The sequence below is a fragment of the Amia ocellicauda genome, chromosome 16, assembly GCF_036373705.1.
Source record: "Amia ocellicauda isolate fAmiCal2 chromosome 16, fAmiCal2.hap1, whole genome shotgun sequence".
Classification (NCBI taxonomy): Eukaryota; Metazoa; Chordata; class Actinopteri; order Amiiformes; family Amiidae; genus Amia; species Amia ocellicauda.
Window position 1 is genome coordinate 12,084,218 of NC_089865.1, and position 19,517 is coordinate 12,103,734.

Below are 19,517 nucleotides of genomic sequence, written 5' to 3' on the forward strand. Positions count from 1 at the left end.
TCTCACTGCCTTTTCTGGTTGTGTTCTGGTAGGCTTAGCTTCATAAGCAATAACCGTGTCTGCTTTCTTCCTTAAGTACTGCAGAGAGTGGAATGAATGTTGGTATCCTGGACATCTTTGGCTTTGAGAACTTCAAGAAAAACTCTTTTGAGCAGCTGTGCATCAACATTGCCAATGAGCAGATCCAGTTCTACTTCAATCAGCACATCTTTGCTCTGGAGCAGGTGAATACCAGTGTCCGCCCCAAGCCTGGGGTTATGTGAAAATCAGTTTTATTTCTTGAAAGTAATGTTTTGTTGTTGTTTCCTCATCAGCCACCCAAAAAATCTGTGATTCATCAGTTAAAATATCCAACACACATGAATGGGCAAATTCCGTCTTGCTGCGTAAGATTAATTGTAGGGAGTGTAATGTAATTACCTAATCTTTGGTTTTAGCCACAGACAAGTTAATGTAGTATCAAGAAACAAATTGCCATTAGCCCTGTCTCCTTCAGATACATGCATTGTTTAAGATTAATATCTGACTTCTGTTTTACATATGGTTTTTCGTGTTTGAGGAATTATTTACATTGCTGTGGCTGTACGTTATACTTTGTCTTCATCAGTCACGGAAGCTGTTGCCTTTTCAGGAAATAATTGAGTGTTATCTGTTGAGTAGTTGCACCTCAAAGTTATAATCAATCTTGGATTTCATGTTGGGCATTAGAAGACTATTTTATGAAATGTACAGCTGTTAAATTTAAGTTGTTTACTTCCCTTTCTATTATTAGTACTGTATTTAACATGCACGTGAACATTTATATTTTTTGAAGTATCAATGTTACCAGATTAACTGTAATTTTAACATTCGTAATAAAATCTACTGTAGCTTAAATAATTAATTGCTCTCATAAGAAAATTGAACAAAAATGTTTTCAGAATTAATTTTATAACAAAATGTGATTATAGAAAGCTTATTGCTAACCTCCAAAATATAATTTATGATCTTTGACTTGATGCACTTGATGCATGATGAATTTGAATGCATTACTTTAACATTAGAGGACAAACCTGACACTCTGTGCGTCTGTTAAATGTGTAACCTGTGTGTTACTACTGTCTTACTGAGTGTGTTTCCCGACCTCGGGAAATATTAGTAGATCCAAACTGAATATTTAAACACTTTACAAGAAAGAGGCAACTTCACTGCGTAATAATATCTATTAATTTTTCAGTTTGCTCCGAAGAAGTATAAACCAGCTAGGGATTTTCCAAATGAAGAGATAACTGGTACAAGCAACAGTTACTCAGCAGCTGAGCTCTGATTATTAAAGTGTATGATTTAAACATGAATCCACTTTAGATGTGTTGGTTGCATTTTATAAAGGAAAAAAAAGAAGAACTTTTGATCTAAATTCAACAGATAAAATAATAAGATGTGACTCTGGGTTATTTGCAAATTGCTATAAATTATGAATTAGTAAGTGGCTCTATTTGTTATTTCAGTAGTTTGATATAATGTATTCGGCAGCACCGATGATTAGGAAAGCCTAGTTGGAAAAGTTAATAATGAAGTCCCATGGTCTGCAGTATTTCAGTTCTAAACATTCACAAATATACTTTCAGTCCAGTTTGCCTCATTATAACATTTCCTTAAAGCAGATTTTGAATAATGTTTTTTTTTGCAGATTGAATACCAAAGTGAGGGAATTGATGCCAAGCTGGTGGAATATGAAGACAATCGACCCATACTTGATATGTTCCTTCAGAAACCTATGGGACTGCTGTCTTTGCTGGATGAAGAAAGTCGCTTCCCTCAGGCAACTGACCAAACATTAGTAGGTAAGGGCTGAACTATACAAACAGGCCTTACGGATCAGTTTGACCAAGGTTCAGTTCTAGATTCTAGATACCAAAATGTAAGCAGATTAATTTCAAGTTACACACCAGTTCTTTTGTATTGGTAATTGAAATATAAAAGTTTGATTATAATAGATACACTTTTGTACAACGTTCTGGTAGACTTTGTAATAAAAAAGGAAAATAGATTAAGCTCAGAGAAAGTCTTGAAGAAGAAAAATGTAGCATGGTGTTGAATACTTTGCATGGATTCTAGAAATGTGGATCTTTTTCTTCTCAGATAAATTTGAGGACAATCTCCGTTACAAGTACTTCTGGAGACCAAAACGGGTTGAACTTTGTTTTGGAATTCAGCACTATGCTGGAAAGGTAACGATAATCCTTTTTTATGATATAATATTTATGAAGGGCTTTCACACATACCCATTAGATAATTGTGGTCCTGTTGAAGACTGCAGTCAACATTAATTTATAATAGTTTAACATTAGCATAACTCTGAATCTTTAACACATTCATAGTTCATTAGTCAAGTCACCTCTGGAGAACCAAACTATATTTATGTTTAACCTTAGCCAGTGATATTAGTAATTAGTAATGTTATTTCTGGTGTTTAACCTGGAACATGCAAAACTATTTAGACCGCAGTTTTGCATGGATGGTAAAGTATATCGATATACAGACCAGCTGCAGCCGAAGTGCAGACTGTTGACTGTTTCCATAGGTTTTGTACGACGCCAATGGCTTTTTGGAAAAGAACAAGGACACCCTTCCGGCGGACATTGTGGTGGTTTTAAGAACATCGGAGAACAAACTGCTGCAGCAGCTGTTTTCTAGTCCCCTCACAAAAACAGGTAGGAAGTCTCAGACCGCCATGTATTTGAGCAAAGTAGCAAGCTGGCACGCTATGCCAAACCTCATGTTACTGTGAATATCCGGGGCTAGAGGACATGTAATGCTGGAGGCCACATGGTGATAAACCCAGGTTTACTAAAAGATCACAGGGTACAGGAAATACAAAAAATACAATGTCTTGCAGTACAATGTCAATGAATCTGGAATGTCCTGTTACTCTGACAGTAATCATACACTCTGTAAATAAGCTTGTCCAACCTGAAGCGACTGTCCTATACGATAACTAAAATGGCTACTTAACAAGTTGCGAGGTGAGCCAGTTCTCTGGTCATTTTGTTTGTTTATAACCACTCTATTCTCTGGGAGTTAGGATCTTCAGACAGGGACTATAGGAATATAGTATTAGCTGTTTTTTTCCTCTTGAACTTGATCCAAATCGCATGTCCAGCATGTGCTTGCAGGGAGATTTGTGTTTCTCTAAAGTAAGGTGAAACCTCATTGACTTGACAATAGTAGAAGGAATCTCTAATTCCTGCAGACTCTAGCACAACCGTGGATGGATGGAAAACCTACAAGACATTGTCATTATGCTGTTGTTTGGATGTGTACACAGTGTATCACTGTTTCTTAGCTTTGCAGTGTGCAAATTCAGGCTTTAGCATAACCTCTAAATGGACATTGAACATGTTTCCCCAGACTTCAGCTCTGCTTCATGTAGGTACTGCCTGAATATAACCCCAGCCTTTTGTTATCACTTCATGAGCATAACCTAGATAGCCAGCTCCTGGTGGAGGGATTCCAGGCAAGCAATCCATTTGTTCTTCCTGTTATAAATCAGATTTCTATCTTCAGTTTGCACTGCTTTAGTCTTTCCTGAGATGAAGTATTGGAATGCTAAAAGAAATGAAAAATGCAATTTAAATTAATGTAAAAGCTGCAGCCCACAGTGTTCCTCTTAAGCCCAAGTTAAAATATACTTTTCATTAGCTGGGAACGCTCACTTTCTTACCCTTCCGTCCTTCATTGTCACTCTAGACTGAGCCGTGCAAATTGGTGTCTGTTAATGGGAGTGTTTTTCCCCCAGTAGTTTTTTTATTTGAACTCTTCGCCATTGTCCACTCTTAGTGGGCTGTAAATGACTGCTATTAGTGGTGATGGAATTAAGAACAGGCCCACCGAAAAAAAATGCACTATATGCACTGCTTCAATTACCTGATTACATTTGAATTTAAAATGCATTACACAGCTTCACTGATATAAAGCAGAACCGAAACAGTCTGAATGTATCTGAAAACGTATAGAAAGAGGGACTATATATCTCAAATGCACTCAAATGCACTTGTATATATCGATCTATACTTTCTCTTTTCCACATCATGTCTGCAAAATGTATTCTTTCATCTTCCCATGTTGTATATTTTATTGAAGACCACATATGTATGTATATATATATAGCACATTTTAAAATATTTGTTGTGCTGGATGGATTGAAGATTTAGGTTCAGCCAGTAATGCCAGAGGTTTACCTTCCTGTCTCAGTCCGCTGACCTGCAGGGTCACATTGCTTTGTTCTGCGCTGCAGGACCAGGCCAACATGGCCGCCCACTGGGCTGGGCTTCAGCTCAGATGATTTAGAAGTCCTACTGCAGTTATGACATTTAATAAAATTGGAGATAATAGCTAGTGATAACAGCTTTGAGACAATTCATTTTGCATATTAAGATGGAGAAGTTAAGGTTCCCTGTACAGTGACAAATAATCACTGAAAATGGTAATTCTGTTCTTCAGGGTAAAATGGGATGAATCTCATTTGCATACATTTTTTATATTATGGATTTTGTGTTTTCTGAAAATTACTGCTGTGTGTCTAGGATCAGATAAACTATTTTCTCCTGTGGTTTTGTCTACTGATTCTTCAGTGTAAACTAGTGTGTGTGAAGGTCAGTGTTTCCCACTAGGTGGCATCCTTGTAGATACAAAATCAATAAACATGCTTAAAAGGATTGTGCAATGTTTTGGAAAATAGTCCTTATCATATACATGGACAAATTCTGTATTATGTATGAAACACGCACTTTTAATGAACTTGAAATCAGTAATAAGCAACATATATTTATCACTGATTCATCGATTCCCACATTTACAGAAAATATCTATATTTCAAATCTCTCAAGCTTCATTTAAAAAAAAAAAGTGTTTAGCAGTGATTATGTATTCCTTTATTTGCACCCATAGCTGTAAATGGTATCTTCAAGACGGCAGTGCATAAAAAAAGTTATTTTGTGTAGCCATTCCTAAGCGAGAGAATGGGCTTGAATCGAGTGAGTAAAGCAGGTTTGACTAGCCTCCCTCTCTCTCTGTGTTTAGATTGTGATGTGCGGCAGAATTAACCTTTATATCTCCTGTGAAAATTAGCATATTGTGCAAAGTGCGTGGCATGATAATTAATGAAGCGGACTGGTGCACAGCTTTGAAATTTGCATGACAATGCAGCAAATAGATCCTGACACACATCAGTTGCAGAGGACACGTGTGTACAGCTGAAACCAATACAAAATGGGTATGAATTAGTATGCAAGCACTGTAGGTCAGCAAATAGCATACAGGGAAAAGGATGCCGTCATGTGGGAGCTGGGAAAAACAAATAAGATGTTTGAAGTCAACACAGAAGCCCGCTTAACCCTTTCAGTCCTACACTTTCATGCTGTGGTGGAGCATTGTCTAGAGCCCATATGAATATAGCAAGTCATTAATTTGATATTTATTTATTTACTTCTCTGATACAATTGAAAGTTAAATGCACTTCCTAGGACTCTTCACAGAAACTGTTTTGGAAGACATGCCCAGGCTAATTCCAGGGACAAAATGTTGAAATGGACTGATATGAATGCATAAGGGAATGTTGATCAGTGTTGCATAGTCTGAGTTTATTTGAAATGTGTGTTAGTTTGTTTTTTGTGAGGACTAATGAAAGGTGAATTGTGCACGTGAATCACACGTCTGCAGGGCATTCTGTCATGTTTATTTGTTTACTTTGGTGAGTTTGTTTAAATCAGGTGTTTGTGAATCTGGTACTAATGACGCTGGAGGGGTACAGGAAATGACATCAGCCAGACGCCGGACCCGCAGGCACCTGGAGAGCTCTGTTACCTGCGCAGTGCACTTTGGCCAGATCTGTAGTCTCCCTGACTGTATATAAACAGAAGGGAGGCTGTCTAGGCAGATGTGAATGATGGAGGACTGGTGGCTGCTGGGGAGGCATTTATACCACTGATCTATCTGTACGTGTGAGCTGAGGCAAATTCGCTAACATCAACTGGCATGCTCATCAAGTGATGTTTGCTTGATTTTTTCTCTTTCTCGGGGGACTGAACCTTACTATGGTATACTAATGATCCCTGCTGAACCTGGCAGAATCTCAGCTCACCATTAACAGCAGGCTGTGCTGAGCTGTCTTTGGTTCTCAAATGAGTCAGAGATGCTGCTCTTTATTAGTCACTGGCATCCAGCTTTTTTTGTGAAGTCATCAAGACACATGTTTTTTGTTTGTTTTTTTGCCTTTTTTCTTTCTAGCCTTGTTCAGGTCAAATGTATTTACATTTACAAATTCCTTAAATCTGAGGGACATCCAACATTAAACCCTGTGTGTGTTTTTTATTGGAAAAGGGTCACTGGGAACTCAATTCCCATGGTCAAACAGTTCAAGTGACATGGAAGGGAAAACATTACGGTGGAGCACACATATATGCAACACACAAAGCTGTGTGCTGTCTTCAGTTCACATAAAGGAGATTGTGTTATTTATATCAGTATGGTCCATCTGCTAGAGAACATAAAAGTTAATAATCTGCTGTCAGGGAATGCTTTATAAAAAAAAAAAAAGCCCACAGATGTGTCAAGTAACAGTTGCACATTGAGTATTTGTATTTTGCAGGTGGTGGGTTTCTGTATTTAGCCATGACTCCTTACTCTGTATTTACTGTACTTGCATGTATATATGTGGGCATTTCACAACTTCATAACCATAATACTACATTTCTCTGATATTTTTTTTCATGATTGCTACATTTTGTATATGGCTTTGAAATACACTCACCTAAAGGATTATTAGGAACACCATACTAATACTGTGTTTGACCCTCTTTCGCCTTCAGAACTGCCTTAATTCTACGTGGCATTGATTCAACAAGGTGCTGAAAGCATTCTTTAGAAATGTTGGCCCATATTGATAGGATAGCATCTTGCAGTTGATGGAGATTTGTGGGATGCACATCCAGGGCACGAAGCTCCCGTTCCACCACATCCCAAAGATGCTCTATTGGGTTGAGATCTGGTGACTGTGGGGGCCAGTTTAGTACAGTGAACTCATTGTCATGTTCAAGAAACCAATTTGAAATGATTCGACCTTTGTGACATGGTGCATTATCCTGCTGGAAGTAGCCATCAGAGGATGGGTACATGGTGGTCATAAAGGGATGGACATGGTCAGAAACAATGCTCAGGTAGGCCGTGGCATTTAAACGATGCCCAATTGGCACTAAGGGGCCTAAAGTGTGCCAAGAAAACATCCCCCACACCATTACACCACCACCACCAGCCTGCACAGTGGTAACAAGGCATGATGGATCCATGTTCTCATTCTGTTTACGCCAAATTCTGACTCTACCATCTGAATGTCTCAACAGAAATCGAGACTCATCAGACCAGGCAACATTTTTCCAGTCTTCAACTGTCCAATTTTGGTGAGCTTGTGCAAATTGTAGCCTCTTTTTCCTATTTGTAGTGGAGATGAGTGGTACCCGGTGGGGTCTTCTGCTGTTGTAGCCCATCCGCCTCAAGGTTGTACGTGTTGTGGCTTCACAAATGCTTTGCTGCATACCTCGGTTGTAACGAGTGGTTATTTCAGTCAAAGTTGCTCTTCTATCAGCTTAAATCAGTCGGCCCATTCTCCTCTGACCTCTAGCATCAACAAGGCATTTTCGCCCACAGGACTGCCGCATACTGGATGTTTTTCCCTTTTCACACCATTCTTTGTAAACCCTAGAAATGGTTGTGCGTGAAAATCCCAGTAACTGAGCAGATTGTGAAATACTCAGACCGGCCCGTCTGGCACCAACAACCATGCCACGCTCAAAATTGCTTAAATCACCTTTCTTTCCCATTCAGACATTCAGTTTGGAGTTCAGGAGATTGTCTTGACCAGGACCACACCCCTAAATGCATTGAAGCAACTGCCATGTGATTGGTTGGTTAGATAATTGCATTAATGAGAAATTGAACAGGTGTTCCTAATAATCCTTTAGGTGAGTGTATGTATTTTTAAGGTTCTGTGTTTTAGCAATAAGTTAATTGTGAAATATGCAAATATGCCTCTTTCTCCAAGGTTGTTGGAGTGTCCTGAATTTGAAAGCAGGCAAGTGTTTAATATTTTTATGTGATAAACCACAAGGAAGAAAATACAGTATGTGTTATTTAAGTAGAAATGAAGAGCAAGGCAGAGCAATGTAGATACTACTTTTCTGCTTGCCTTGCACATTTTCTGTAAATATACATGCCTCTGGATGCGTAGATAATTACTTAAAAAAACATATCTTATCAAAGAGAAAAACTGTATATACCTAATTTACTGCTATGTTGACATTGTATCTGGTAACCTGAGCCGTTTCTGGTGAACTGCTGTAAACACTGGAGATTAGCTCAACCTCATTGATTTTATTGGAATATTATTCTCCAAAGTTTGCAGATGGTCAGATTGGTGATCAGATAGGCAGTGTGTTGTTCATCTCCTAAAGGTCAGTCCAGAAAAGCCTAGTTAGGAAAAGAAGAATGACGAAATAAAATCACATTATAATTGCCTTCTTATAGAATCAGTCAGCATTGTTGATCAAGATGGATTTGTATTTTAAAACAGATGCTGAGAGTTGCATTTCTGTGCAGTACAACAAACTTTAAGGTTAACAGCTTGAACCACATGTAGCAGTTTTACTTAATGTAAATAGAACGTAAATAGAAATAGTAAATGCTAGCAATGCTTACAAATGTGTACCGTTGTGGTTTAATTTATTGCTAGAAGCCACTTCATACTGTTTATAAATCAAAACACGATAGGGTACAACTTCGTATATGGCGATTGCAGGGTGGGTCAGAGTGTCAATTTGGTGTAGCCCTTGGTGTGTCCAAAACAACATGTAGTAAAATCCATATGCTACAAAGCAGTGTACATGCAGGAAAACCTTTCCAGGAAAGATGACTGTTCGTTTCTTCGCACAGTGCACTCTTTGTTCACCTAAATGTACAACATGATGAGAAAATAGCAGGAAGAGGACAATTAGGAACATTAATATTAGAATCGGGTTTCGTTTAATGTATGTAGTGCAGGAAACGTTTAATTAATGTTTTATATTTAAAGAAAAACATTATAGATGCGAAGCAACAATAAATGCAGCCACTAAATGAAGAATGACAGCTCTAAATGAGTACATGCTTAGGGTGTGGGATTATAAAGGCAGCTTTTCCTGGATACCAACACCATACCCTTAGACTAGTGTGGAAATGTGTTTTCTGGGTTTCTTGGCACCGTGAAGGGAAGATTTCATTTACATTTGTAATTCTATAACAAGGTCTTGGCTCGAAACCAAGGTCATGCCAGTTTGCGAAATGAAAACTTATGTAAAAGCCGCAATGCTACTGGTAGTGCACTTTTACACTTAGCCTGTTTAATGCAGCTTCATGGCCTGGAGACAAATGGGGAGTTTCTTTGTATTTGCCTTCTTGTTCATTGCAAAACACTGTCAGATTTAAAAAGGATTTTCTACAATACACCTCATATCCTTCCCTGCTTGAGTGTTTTCTTTCTATATATACATTTTTTTTTCTTTTTAGCTATTGATATTATGACTGTTTGAATACATCAAGCTTTTGAACCTCTGAAAATCTCTTGACTCCGTGGCACCTGAGGACTGAGTCTGCAGTGCAATATTTTGGCAACAGTAATGGAGACTTCTTCCCCACGTTGCATTCATTTGTATTAAATCTGCATCAGTCAGGTGACGCAGGTGCATTTAAATACAAGGGTTACTATGGAGCCATATGCGAGATTTTGACTGTGTGTTAGTTACAACATAAATTATGTGTATAATAATGGGAGTGGGCCTTATTTTGGTTTGACAAAGGTACACAGGACAAGAGCCACACAGCAAATATCTGGAAATGCCTTAGTACGAGGACTGACCTGCAGATGGAGGTGTGAATATTTAATGAGATGATATCCTGCAAATACAAATACACAACAATACTCAGACTGCAGCAGCTAATTAACGGCACGCAAAAGCAGATTTAGAGTGATACCAACTCCCATCTGACCCCAGTGTGATATACATTAAAGATGTAGATTATATGCTCATTAAATATATATGTGTATTTATATAAATAAACTCAAGGGACCATGGTGGGTTAGCACTTAGATGTTGCTCTGCACATTGTTCTACTGTATTAAAGGAGAAATCTCACTCCAGTAGCTGGAGCATAACATTTTGTCATAATACACAAGTATGTTGTGCTATCAAAAGCCAATTACACCATAGCTATTTCATGATGGATCTCTCCTGACAGTAATAGATGGCATTTAAATAGACAGCCTCTGGACTAGTCAAATCTCAGGGCACAAAGGGGGATTTCAGTCTGCAGTAATCTGGGTTGCTGAATTTCAAGATCACATTCATCTAAAAAAAAAAAAAAAAAAGAGAAGACCTCCATCCAGCTATTGCAATCCAGCTTTCAAAGTCTGCATTCCTACAGCTGCAATTGTCACCAGCGTGGGCTGCTTGAGCTGTAACTTCTGAACTGTAAGGCGTATCAGCCTTTTAGAAAGAGTGTTTTTTGGTGTCATGTATCGTAGGTGAGATTGCTTTTTAATCCTGAACACAGTGACTTGTCAATAGAAACCCAATACCACTGAGTATTTTTTTCCTTTTCTTTTTTTAGAAGATTCTTGCTGAGCTTCATTTTCAAAGCAAATGTAGTGATGCCAGTTTTTTTTGTTTTTTTCTTTGTAAATACAGCTGAAGCCAAGGAGAATGCCAAGGTCACCTCTGTATTATCAAAAGTAAGCTCAGTTTGAACTTCCACAAGTGCCCAGTCCTGGGTAACTCAGTGCCTTGATTAAAGTCTATTTTCCTCATGCTGTCTTGCTGGGTATCCCCAGGAAAAGCCGTGCATCTTATTAGAATGCTTTTTTTATTATTTTAAAATGAGCAGAGATTTCATTTCTTTTAAAGAAAAAAAAACAAGTATTTTCATGTCACCTAGCTTTGCATTTAAATGGTCTGGGGGAGTTACCCATTTACTTCCAGGGGGATTCCCGTTTTCTTTCATTTTGTGTGTTCTTTCCATTTTCTGTGGTCCTGTATGCCTGCAAACCATATTCAGGGGAGTCCTGACTTGAAAGGTTTTAATGTAATTCTGCCTAACACGGGTAAAATTCCCTCCTTTCTGTTACACTTATCCCAGCTTTAATGGATCCCTCCTTGTTTTGTACCTGCTATCATAATTTTTGCCCAGCTGAACAAGTGTTATACTTGTGAGATTGTGAGGTCAACACGATGCCCTTTGCAAATAACATTCATGCAATGCTCACTCAAGAGAAAGCCTGTATTGTTCTTTAAATAAATGAAATGCAAAAAATATATAAAAGTTTATTTTTGACAATCAAATCCAACAAAGGCAGCACTTGGTTGTGAAATCGAGTGGCAGGTACAAAAGACCCCCCATTCCCTCATACAGACCCTCCTTGAGCTCTCGTCAGTAGAACCATGAAAACACCATGACACTGCTAACATGTCCAGTACTGAGATGTTAATTAATCATGACAAATGTTCTCAAATAATATGCGCCTGAATTTCTAATGGGTAGGGATGTAGCCAGGGGGGCCACAGGGGCACTGGCCCCTGCTGAAAACTGACTGGCCCCCTGAGTGCCCCCCCCTAGCCAATCAAAACAAAAAATTTCAGTCAGTTTCACCGTGTCCATATTCAGGACAATGTGGTGCGTTTTGCCAAAGTTTATTTTATTTGTTATTTATTTTGCTATTGTTGTGTGCATACCATCCGGCAAGAATCCAGGCGGAGAGAGCAGTTCTAAACACACTGCAGCTGCGCTCTGCTCTCCGCTGCGCATGCGCACAGCCACACTACAGATCAGTTTCAAGACCCGACAGTTCATGGTATTTTGATAGTTTAAATACTCTTGCTTTTTAGAAAAAATAATACTAATCATTCATGTTATTTATTGATTGTTATAAATTATGTTTTAGCTCGCAAGTGCTTTTTTTTTGGTAAAGCATTTTAGCACCTTTTTTACGATACAACCATGTATTGAACGAATAAGTGTTGTTTTTTATTTTACCTATTTTTATATATTTGCACTGTAATGTTACATAAGGGTCCAGGGATTGACTGTTACACTTATAACTTATTGTTCAGACATTAATAAATTGTTTGGGTTTTTTTTGCATGCAAATGCAAAAACCTTGTTTGAGGGCATAACACTTTATTTATGCCTCCAACCCCACACCTTTTGGAGTGTCCTCTTTATTTAAAGTTCAGATATGGTAACCCTAGCTAGCTCTGGTTATCTCAACTCAATATCAGTGGAGCAGTAACTTTACCTAATTGGTTAAAAGGGGCTTCTTAATGTTCAGTGTTAAAATGGATTCCAGTGATGTTGGGGGGCGCTGTGTACCCATTCTGTCCAATCAGGCATTTTCTTTGTTTATTTTTTATATTGAGGGGACCCTATTTTTTTTACTAATACCATTCCCTCTTGCACTGAACAAACACTCACTGATGTGTTCCATATTCAATCACTTTTGGGGGTGAGGTGAGTGGAGACGTTGTCTATATTGTCTATTGTGTATACGTTTGTCACCAGCAAATGGTAGCAAATATGGTGGTACATTTTTGCTAGATTGTTATGGATAACCCAACCTATCCTTATAATGTGCTTAAATCTTAGCTTGCAAACTGAGTTTTTAAAACCCATTTTACAAAAGAATCTTCCTGGGGGAACATGACCCCGGACCCCTCCTAGCAGATGTCGGCCCCTCTGTAATAATCATGGCCCCCTTATAACCCCCCATTTTCAAAATCCTACAATCGCCCCTGCTAATGGGTAGCAAATGAATGAGGACACTTTTTTTTTTTTTTTTACTGACTTCATTTGAATAAGTATGATTCTAATGAATCCACCAGATGTAACTTTGCGTAATTAGAATCAATCCCATAAAGCACCTGACACAATTTATGATCCTGACTCAAGATGAGAAGACCACAACACAACACATTATACTGTATTATCATTCAGAATACATACAAATGCCCTTTTGTGTATATCATGTTGTTACCAATACTTAAATGAATGTAATGAATACTTTACTGTTTTGATTTTGTTTTAAATAGACAAAATTAAACAAAGAGCAACTGCCTGGCATTTCCTTTCAACAAGTGTGCTTTTGTGCATATGTGATTATCTGAATATTTGTAATAATCTGAAAATATTTCCAAATCACTCATGCGTCTGTATACTTGTTTGGGGAAATAGTAACAGGAAATGACAACCATCCACCTAAACTGAATCATTCAAGAAAAGTTTTCAATAAAAACAAAAATTGGTTACAGGCCTAGAAACAATAGCGGGAACAGAAAATAAAAACTCTGTACTAACACCACCACCATATGTTGTGTTAAACTGATGCAACACTTTAATGACAACATTTTTATAATAAGGCATTCAATAGAGACCAGCTCCTTTAGTTGAGTCGGTCAGATAGCTCAACTACTGCCGAGCAGATAAGGAGGACAAGGTCGTCTCATTGAAGACCTTTAACAATGGAAGACAAAGCACAAGGTTATGATTGTCTTTTCTTTCCTGTTTAAACTATTTTAAGCTCTTTCAAAAGTTTCCTATAGACTCATCAGTTCTATTATTTTCTGTTTACTCTGTTAGCTGTTTTCTTTTTTTATGAAAAGTATATTTCTCTACAAAATGTCTAGAAGTGAAAATAGGATATCCTGAGTTATTCAGTGTAAAGCTAGTTGGGCAGTTCATGTTCAGATTAAGGAAAAAAAAAAGTGCTGTGCTTTCAATTGTATTAAAATATACCTACACTGAAGAAGTCTGCTCCAGAGACTCTTTTGAAATTCTAATACAAAACCACCCTCGCCAGGAGCAATAAACAGAGTCTTGGCATTGGCGAGAGGAGCGATTCCTCGCCCGTACTCTCAACTGGGTTTTATCAAGCACATAAAATAAATGACCCCGTGCTGCACTATAAGTGTATGCTGATGAAGCTTCTGTAGAGGTATCAGATTACAGGAGGATTAAGGTTAGACATGAGTTCTCAGAGCAGAGTATCTAAGGCTGTCTATCATAACACACAAAGATTCTTCAAACGGAGAAAAATGCTTTGTATACTTGCAGCAGGCGAAAGAAATGCCATCCTATTGGTATGTGTTTGTGAGGACAGGAAAGACTAATATGTCATCTCCCTGCTTAACGTGTTTGTGTGTTTATGGGTCTGTATGCATCCGACACTGTCGTTTCAAGTCAGGTGATGTGAATACACTGTAATACGCTGTCAGTGTCTCAAAAAAAAGTTAATATGGTTTAACTGAACCCATTATTTGTTTTTTCATTTATACATTTTACATTGTTTGCTAACTGATTTGATCTAAAACTCCTTATGAAAATTGAGCATGGTAAATGTGTGTAAATGTACAGTTTACTCCCCTGTCTTCCATACCTTTGTTTTTCTTTCCCAGACATTCCTCAAGTCTTCATTTTCTATCATGATAAACTGTGATTTTTCCATGGTATCCTCCAGTAAGGTTTTACAGGTGAATGGTTAACGTAAGTCATTCTGAACTGTAATACACATTCCTTATTTGGATAAGTATTGAAAAAACAGATATCTCACACTGTCTGATTATGTTATTAGTAGCACCTTTCTATTCTACTGGAGTGAAAAGGGAGATTTCTAAATGTGTGCTGATTGTGTGACTGTAATTGTTATTTCATTTTAGTTTTCAGGTCTGCTCAAATACGTAAACAATAAAAACAATCCCAGTTTATAAAGATCTTCCTCTCTTCTCTGGATTAGACCACAACCTCATCTCTTTAGTTGTACTTGTGTAAAGGTGTGTGGCACATCTGTGGCAGTCTATTGTTTATTCATGGCGTAAACCCTTTGAAATGTGTTAAAATGCTTCCCACTCATTATAAAAATCCTGCCACCCATGGATTAGGACTTTGATGTCACCAATCCTTCTTCAAAGGCTTCTTTCAGTGCTATTAATCACAGTTTAGCCTCTGAAGATATAGCCAGAGAAAACATTTGGACATCTTGTGCTATACTTGCTCAAACTTTGAAATGCTCAGAGTGTCTTGCACATGCTTGGTTCATATCCTTTCCTCCGCTCAGAGACGACATACTGCTGATGCAGAGACCCCTGGGCTGCCCTTATAAACCCCCAGCAGGCTGGCGAGCATTGTGCAGCCAGCACTTTCAACAGCCGCTCAGTGTTTTGTGAATGCATGTGTTACACTGATATAACAGATCGACTCGCATACAATTTGTATTAAAATGGCATGTTTCAGTCCGGGCTAGCCAACCAGCAGCTCCTCTTCCCCCTCTCAAATGGCTGTTAAATTCATTTGTTGGCTTCTTTTTGAACCCTGTAATGTTTTAATCTGCGAAGCGAGGAACTGCAGTGAAATGAAATGCAGCTGACCTGCAGTTTGCACGTTTCTGTTTTGTTTCCAACAGGTAACTTGGCTACCTCGCGAGCAAGAGTTACAGCAGCTTCCCGGTCCCTACCTCCCCAGCTCAGCGCAGGACGCAATAAGGTTGGCCTCATGCTGTTTTTGCTCACTTTTGTTCTCGATGGCTTAGGTCTGATGACACAGTGTTTTTCCTCCCTCGGACAGTGATATCATCACATTGTTATCTCGCCATTTTCCTGCCAGCTCTTGAAGTGCTTGGTGTTAGTGCACTGTACGTTGGGCCAAGATCACGTTGGTCTGATTAAATGATTGCATTGTAGCATGCTGATCATCTGGGAGGAACTCCAAAGCAAAGTGTGTTTACAGTTCTCAGCTTGCATCCCCCCCCACGATGCGCACCACAATCTTCCTGTTAGCCATGTCCAGGACTTTCCAGCATCGCCTTGTAGTTCAGCAAAGCATTATTGTTTGTTGCACCAAAGCTGGGCCAAATGATTGTCCTGGTGAAGGAGAGGTGTGAAACCAAGGTGACATCTATTTATTTATTTAACATGTATTTTAAAATGATATCACTTGTCATAATTCAGTAATGACCACTGAAAAACAGACTGTTATGTTCTTGAAAATATATATTTTAATAACCATGATCATTTGCAGTACCATGTACCATTTTCTAAAAGCTGAGGTGCCTTATTTAACCATGAGTGTCTGCTATATAAAGCACCAGTAACATGACAGTGTTCATTAACATTTATTCTAAAGTGATACTATAATTCAATCTCACCCACACTCCTTAACTTTGGGTCTTTATGCTTCTGTGCTTCCAAGACTCACCTTCTATACAGCTATCCACAAACATGTACATACCCTGTGTAGAACCACAGGGTGTCGAGACTTTATTTTCTTCAGAAACACAGACTAGATTAAAGGAATTTAGGTAGTTCAATGAGTAAACCACATTCTTAACTTGAATATATTACAGTCCCTTCTCCGGCACTGTCTGAATCAGAAAGTTTGCAGGTTCGCATTATTTGCAGAGGGACGGCCTACAGTGTTGATCTGAGTCTGTATATCAGCTGTTGTGCTAAACCATTTGGCTTGCCAGCTTTCCTTATGGGGCATGGTGATTTAATGACTGGCAAATCATTCAGATCCTTAAAAAGATGTATGCGATGGGAGAGCAGAGGCAATGGTTAAACACTTAACTTGATTTATGTGCAAGGGTTGAACGTGTTTATGACCAGGCAGTAATCATCAATGAATTGAGTGCTACCACAGCATAATATCATAGCTGTGATTATGCTTTCTTCCCCGTGTTTCACACCACGCATCAAACCACACGGTAGCCCAGAGAATCCACATACGTTGCACATGGCATGGCTAGGCTGTAAAGACGACTTACCTCCACCAATAAAGTAAAAACTATCACCACTTACTGACCTATAAAGCATCATTTGTCATGTATGACTATAATCCAGAAGTTAGGAATCACCTAAAGTTGTCTTCTCTCTCTTCTTAGTTTATTATTACGGAATATATTTTCTTTACCTTTTGAAGCAGATATGAGTTTTTGCCAGCATTGCCTTTTTTGTTTAAACTCTTTTCCTCACCTGTGACTGTATTTCTATATTTACCTTCCTGCTCTCAGTCACCTAAATATCTATTAAAGGTAAGAAACTGCAGCTCTGTATCAATGTCCCACAATTCTAACATGGAAAATGCTGTTTCCATCCAGTTCGTCAGTGACCATATGCCTGTGTTTCAAAATCACACTCAGTTCCATGTACTAATGCTCCACTTGTTCATGTGTGCTTATTAACATTAGATTAGCAGCTCATTGTGTGTACATGTGTGTATATTCATGACACAACTATATTCTGTATTAAAGAATGTATGTCCTCTGACATTTTAGACCAATTCTGTTTTTCTACACACGTGAAACAATACATGTATTTGAATTTGTCTTTTTCATACCCATAGCCTGGTGCTGTAATTCACACCCAAACTTAAGCTACCCATGCTACTAAATTTAATATGTACAACTTTGCGGGGAAATAAAAAGTGTTTGTTGAGACATGGCGGCTCTTCGTCCGTCCATTTGAACAGCACATACAGAGATCATAAACTCTCTCAAGTCCTGATTATACAACGAGGTGAAAACGAAACGTACTGCCATACCTTTCTTTCCTTTGTAAGATGAATGGAATAAAATATTAAGATATGCACTTTGCTGTATAGACTTACAATAAAATATTTATTGCTTCATTAAATTTGATGAAGTCATGAGCTGGGAAAATCATTAGAATGCTAATATTGTGTCCTCCTTAATACTGTGTTGAAGCCGGATGCAAGTTTAAAATGGCAAACCTATTTTATGGCGTGCTTTGGCAATTTTGTCATGCCTTAAAGCAGAAAGGTCCATTCTTTCTAGATTATTGACTTTAAGTGTTTATGATATTGCAATACATGGGCAATAAAATCCTCCATGGAGAGAACTGTATACCCTCAGTTGGTATTTCCAGAAAGAAATAAGTTGAATTAAATGTACACATTTTCTAAGCTCACAAATGGCAGTAAGCTGAGGTTTTTGTGATGGTATTGGCACATTATCCTGATTAGCAGCCCTCTGAACTGTGCCACTGTTACACCCAGTTATCTACCTATTTCCCTAAGCCAGGCAAACATCTGTCCTGATAATCTAAAGTGAAAAATCGTATTGCTGTTTTTACATTGGATTGAACACACACAGACGCACACAAACAAATCAATAAGGTCATAAAATATTCCCAACCAAACCAAATTGTGTTTTTTTCCTTTGAATAGAAAAACACTTTGAGATCTTATTTTCAATTCACCTTATTTAGTTTATTAATTTAGCATGATTTAAATGATTTTGTATTTATTACATTGCAGCTGTGTAATTTTAGAAAGGACCTATTTCATACATTGTTTTGGTCAGCTTTGCATGAATAACTGAATGTGTCTACTGGTTGGGTACTTTGTTTTGAATGTTGTCACACTTTATAGATCTCGGTTTCAAATCTGAAAACTGTGAGAGTCATTAATGAGTAACAAACTAACTAGGTTGAGTGACAGATATATTGATTTAATTGACAATCTGTGTTTCTGGTGATCCTTTTCAGGTAGATACCATGGAAGTAATGCGTCACCCTGAGGAAACAACCAACATGAGGAGACAAACTGTGGCCTCGTATTTCAGGGTGCGTTTTTTTTTCTCCCTCTGTATTCACACACTTACGTCTAACTTTCAGTGGGGAATGTCAATGATACTCTCATTGATTGGCGAGATCAAAGTTTCCTCAACTGCTTCAGTACCAGAAACCCTGCTGGCAACCATAGATCCCATACAGAATAGGATTTTTTCAATTGAGGCACCATGTGGGCACTCTTTTGAGAAGAGAGAACTATACGGCTGCAAGAACCAAAGAAAGGTGGTGGAGTTTCAGCTATTACAAATGATAAAATCACATCAGCATCATGGGAACTGTTAATTGTCAGAGTTAACATGTAGTGTATCGCTGCAGGACTGCCCTGTTTTTCTATCACGAACACTGAAAAGCATTAAACAGCCAGACAAAATAATCATCCGAGTTTTTCGGCTGTAAAACCTAAATTAGTTCTTTCTTGAGGAAAATTACATATTTTTCCCTCTTTATTTCTATGCTGTAGCGTTAAATTGCCAATTCATTTACAAATTGCCCTGAGAGAGAGCTGTTTGGCTTTTTATTGAAAATGGTCACTCACTAGGTACAGTAATTGAGGCTGATTTACATCACCATTAGCAGAGCATCATAGGGGAAAAACTTTGAGAAGTATTTATCTCGCAGAATGAAACCTATATGAAAAGCTATTATGATGTACAAAAAAAGAGGGCGGGGAATTGAAACGCGGCACTCGCCGAGCATGAATGCCGCATGACAGCAAATTGCTCTTGCTTGTAAACACAGACATGGATACATTAACTACAGCTATAGGAGACCTTTTGACTTCTCCCCGACGTAGCTTTGAAACAAATCCTTCTTTTC

General features: G+C 38.2%; 1 protein-coding gene across 2 annotated transcripts in view; it reads left to right on the top strand.

The window, feature by feature from the left end:
* myo3b (myosin IIIB) overlaps window positions 1-19,517 on the top strand; it is a 96,611-nt gene that overhangs the window by 45,095 nt on the left and 31,999 nt on the right. For both annotated transcript variants that reach the window (XM_066687889.1, XM_066687890.1), the window contains exons 20-25: window positions 77-224; window positions 1,670-1,823; window positions 2,122-2,210; window positions 2,564-2,693; window positions 15,515-15,594; window positions 18,615-18,692. In XM_066687889.1, coding sequence (XP_066543986.1) covers window positions 77-224; window positions 1,670-1,823; window positions 2,122-2,210; window positions 2,564-2,693; window positions 15,515-15,594; window positions 18,615-18,692 — 679 coding nt within the window. The remainder of the gene's footprint in view (window positions 1-76; window positions 225-1,669; window positions 1,824-2,121; window positions 2,211-2,563; window positions 2,694-15,514; window positions 15,595-18,614; window positions 18,693-19,517) is intronic.